Source organism: Rhinopithecus bieti, unplaced genomic scaffold (assembly GCF_001698545.2).
Source record: "Rhinopithecus bieti isolate Rb0 unplaced genomic scaffold, ASM169854v2 scaffold_83126, whole genome shotgun sequence".
Classification (NCBI taxonomy): domain Eukaryota; kingdom Metazoa; phylum Chordata; class Mammalia; order Primates; family Cercopithecidae; genus Rhinopithecus; species Rhinopithecus bieti.
Genome location: NW_016830431.1, coordinates 127,608 through 132,244, shown reverse-complemented (window position 1 = coordinate 132,244; position 4,637 = coordinate 127,608). Strand labels below are relative to the sequence as shown.

At 46.0% G+C, this 4,637-nt stretch overlaps 1 protein-coding gene across 12 annotated transcripts in view; it reads left to right on the top strand.

Moving 5' to 3' along the window:
- RUBCN (rubicon autophagy regulator) overlaps window positions 1-4,637 on the top strand; it is a 74,599-nt gene that overhangs the window by 32,869 nt on the left and 37,093 nt on the right. For 11 of the 12 annotated variants that reach the window (XM_017865506.1, XM_017865505.1, XM_017865497.1 and 8 more), the window contains exon 2: window positions 2,946-3,099. The exons of the other annotated variant lie outside the window; for it this stretch is intronic. In XM_017865506.1, coding sequence (XP_017720995.1) covers window positions 3,061-3,099 — 39 coding nt within the window. In that variant the 5' untranslated portion in view covers window positions 2,946-3,060. The remainder of the gene's footprint in view (window positions 1-2,945; window positions 3,100-4,637) is intronic. 12 annotated transcript variants of the gene reach the window in all.

The following is a 4,637-nucleotide window of genomic DNA, read 5'->3' as shown; positions in this document are numbered from 1 at the left end:
AAAAAAAAAAAAAAAAAAAAAATCGGAAGTTAGCCAGTGTTGGTGAGGATGGGGAGGAAAGGGAATCCTTATACGCTGCTGGTGGGAATGCAAGTTAGTACAGGCATCGTGCAGCACAGTCCGGAGGTTCCCATCATGCGACACAGTCCGGAGGTTCCCATCATGCAACATAGTCCGGAGGTTCCCATCATGCGACATAGTCTGGAGGTTCCCATCATGCTACATAGTCCGGAGGTTCCCATTATGCGACACAGTTCAGAGGTTCCCATTATGCGACACAGTTCGGAGGTTCTCATTATGCGACACAGTTTGGAGGTTCCTTAAAAGCTAAAATAGAACTACCATGTGATCAGGCCATCCCGATACTGAGTATACATCCAGAGGAAATGCCATCAGTGCATCGAAGCGGTATCTGCACTCCTCTATTTATTGCAGTGCTATTCATAGCCAAGATATGGAGTCAACTTAAATGTCTATCAACAGCTGGGCACGGTGGCTCATGCCTGTAATTCCAGTACTTTGGGAGGCCGAAGTGCACAGACCACGTGAGGCCAGGAGTCTGAGACTAGTCTGGCCATCATGGCGAAACCCCATCTAACTAAAATACAAAATTATCCAGACGTGGTGATCTGAGCCTGTCATCCCAGCTACACAGGAGGCTGAGGCAGGAGAATCGCCTGAACCTGGGAGGCAGACGTTGCAGTGAGCCAAGATCATGACACTGCACTCCAGCCTGGGCGACAGAGAGTAAGACTCTGTCTTAAAAAAAATGTCCATCAACAGATTAATGGCTGAAGATAACAGTATGTGTATACACTGTGGAATACAATTCAACCTTAATTCTTTCAGTTTTGGCAACATGGGTGAACCTGGAAGATGTTACATTAAGTGCAGTAAGCCAGGCACAGAAAGACAGCTGTCACATGCTATTACTCGTCTAATCTAAAAGTTGTTCTCCTGGAAGTAGAGAGTGGAATAGTGGTTGCCAGAGGATGAGGAGGGTAGGAGGGAGAAGGGGATGGAGAGAGATTGGTCAGCAGGTCCAAGGTGACAGGTAGGAGGAGTACGTTCTGGTGCTCAGTTGCACCGGAAGACGACGAGGGTTAACAGCAGTGTATGGTGTATTTCAGAACAGTTGGAAGAGAGGTTTTGAATGTTCTCATCACAGAGAAATGATAACTATTTAAGATGATGGATATGCTAATTTGTTGCGATCAGTGCAAAGTGTATCCATTGTATACTGTAAATATGTACAATTATGTATCAATCAAAATTTTTTAAAAGGTGACACTAAATACAGTAGCTATGTAAGTCAAATTTTACAAAAGTTTTCTTCTACAGGAGAAGATACCAAATATAGATTGTTTGGTATATCTTAGAATAAAAGCCACATTCTTTTGTAGCTTTGGCACCTCAGGGACACTTTATTGTGAGGAAGGGAAATTCTTCAGCTTTGTCCAGAGGAAATTATAGGTAGATCTGAGCACTCAAAGTTTCTAAGATGTCAGTGCTCTTTGTATAATTTTGGAATCAAAGCCCTAGGATGATAGAGTACTTAATGTTTGCTTTTGGATTTATCATGATGTTCTTTTTTTTTTTTTGAGACAGAGTCTCACGCTTGTTGCCCAGGCTGGAGTGCAATGGCGCAATCTCAGCTCACTGCAACCTTCGCTTCCCAGGTCCAAGCAATTCTCCTGTCTCAGTCTCCCGCGTAGCTGGGATTACAGGCATGTGCTACCACACCTGGCTAATTATTGTATTTTTTGGTAGAGATGGGGTTTTGCCATGTTGGCCAGGCTGGTTTCGAACTCCTGCCCTCAGGTGATCCACCCGCCTCAGCCTCCCAAATTGCTGGGATTACAGGCATGAGCCACTGCGCCCAGCCTCACGATGTTCTTTAACAGTTAACCTTGTAAGCTTAGTACAGAATGAATCAGAACACAGGTATGCAGAGTCACTTCATGAGTCAGACTGATTCTCAGGCCTGTGAGACCGGATTATAACCTGTTGGCACATGTGAAAACTGTGTCACTAAGAAATCAGAGGCGAGTTAGCTCTGAGGAAAAGGCATAGGATATGCAGAGTCACTGAGCAAAAGTTGGCAGTCTATTGGCCTCTGCAATGGCCGTTTCTTACAGTATAACCATAAATGACATTTTAGTGACCGCCTTAGTCCTACAGTTTCTGTCCTTCACAATGCTGTAGTTAGCGCTTGGAAATACAGGAAATAAGAAGTCGTTTTGGCCTTTTTTGTTTGGCAGAAGAGGTCTGGTTCTGAGTGGATGCCTTCATCTTTTGTATATTGTGCAGGTACTGTCATTGTTAAGAAATGGATCTTAGGCTGAGTGCAGTGGATCACATCTGTAATCCCAGCTCTTTGGGAGGCTGAAGTGGATCCCTTGAGACCAAGAGTTAGAGACCATCCTGGGCAACATAGTGAGACCCCATCTCTACAAAAAACTTAAAATCTTCAGGCTGTGTTGTTGCACATCTGTAGTTGCCAGCTACTCGGGAGGTTGAGGTGGGAGGATCACCCGAACCTGGGAGGTTGAGGCTGCAGTGAGCTGTGATCGTGCCACCGCACTTCAGCCTGGGCGACGGAGTAAGTGTCTCAAAAAATAAAATGGATGTGAATGGGTTACACGCCTGTAAAGTAAGGGTTATACGCTACTTACTTGAGGATTGGGTGAGATAGTAGATGAAAATCCTCTTACAAAGCATAACTTACCATTTGAATGTGAGGGTTTTGCTTTTGCTTTTGTCTTTATATTAGTATCGTTCACAACTTCGATTCTCTCAGAGTTGAGTTTTACGCCCAAGTGAAAATTAATAGGGGAGAGGATGTCAGGATGTGGGGCGGGGCTCCTCGGCTGAGGCTTGCTTTCATATGATCCAGATCAGGCACAACAAAGGTAACTAACCACTGGTAACTGATGCCCTTGCAGGAGGGAACACTGGCAGTTGCTCGGTCATTTGAAGACTACGGTGGAGGGTTTGGTATCAGCCAACAGCCCCAACGTCTGGTCTAAGTATGGTGGCTTGGAGCGGCTCTGCAGGGACATGCAGAGCATCCTCTATCACGGGCTTATCCGTGACCAGGTACGCAGAACCCCTGTTTTTGCCAGATTGGCCGACTCACTTGTTGAAAAGAAACAGTCACATTGGCAGGGAGGAGATGAAGGCTACTAGTCTGTGAACTCCTGAGAGCAGCTGTGACTTAATATATTTTTTTAATATACAGAACATTTCACATCGTGTCTGATGGGCCATAGATGTTAATGGAATGAATAAATCACTAGGTAGGACAGCAAATCAGCAACGAGAGATTAGGTCAACTTAAAAGTTTCCTATTGTTGCTGTAACAAGTAACTACAAACCTAATGGCTTAAAACAACACGGATTTCTCATCTTACAGTTCTTGAGATCGAAGTCCGAAATGAGTTTCACGGGGCTGAAACCAAGGTGTCTGCAGGGCCGCACGCCCTCCGGACGCTCTGCGGAGAATCCACTCCCTCGCAGGACCGCACGCCCTCTGGACGCTCCACGGGGAATCCATTTCCTTGCCTTTTCCAGCTTCTCTAGTTTCCTGCATTCTTTGGCTCTTGACTACTTTCTCCATCTTCAGAGCCAACAGCACCTTCAGATCTCTCTGCCCCTTTGTTTGTTTGTTTGTGTTTTGAGACAGGATCTCGCTGTGTCACCCAGGCTGGAGTGCAATGATGCAATCATGACTCGCTGCAGCCTCAACCTCCCGGGTTCAAGCAGTCCTCCCACCTCAGCCTCCCAAGTAGCTAGGGCTACAGGCACCCGCCATCACACCCGGCTATTTTTTGTATTTTTTGTAGAGACAGGATTTCACCATGTTGCCCAGGCCGGTATTGAATTCCTGGTCTCAAGTGGTCCTGCCTTGGCCTCCCAAAGTGCTGGAATTACAGACCTGAGCCACCGTGCCCAGCCCTCTCTGCTTTCACATCCCTTTCTCTCCTTATGGACCATTCCTCCCTCCCTCCTAAAAGAACTCTTACAATGACATTGGGCCCACGTGGATCATCCAGTATAATCACCCCACCTCAAAATCCTTAATTTAATTACACCTGCAAAGTCCCTTATGTCATAAAAGAAACATTCCCAGGTTCCAGGAATTAGGATGTAGACATCTTGGAGGAGCAGTCTTAGCTGATCACAGCCAGGAAGCTTTTTCTTCTGAATCTTAGTTTTGGTTTTAAAACCATGCTGTTTTTTCAGAAGTGGGTAGGGTAGAGAAAGAAAAACAGCCAAGGCAAAATATGTTGACTTATTTCTGACTTTCATGCAGGAAATGTTTCTACAGAACGAGAAGGTGGCCAGCCACAGTGGCTCAAGCTGCCTGTAATCCCAGCACTTTGGGAGATCGAGTGGGGCAGATCACTTGAGATCAGTTTAAGACCAGCCTGGCCAACATGGTGAAACTCTGTGTCTACTAAAATTACAAAAATTAGCTGGGTGTGGTGGCACACACCTGTAATTCCAGATACTCAGGTGGCCAAGGCAGGAGAATCGCTTTAACTCGGGAGGTGGAGGCTGCAGTGAGCCGAGATCGCGCCACTGCACTCCAGCCTGGGCGACAGAGTGAGACCCTGTCTTAAAAAAAAAAAAAA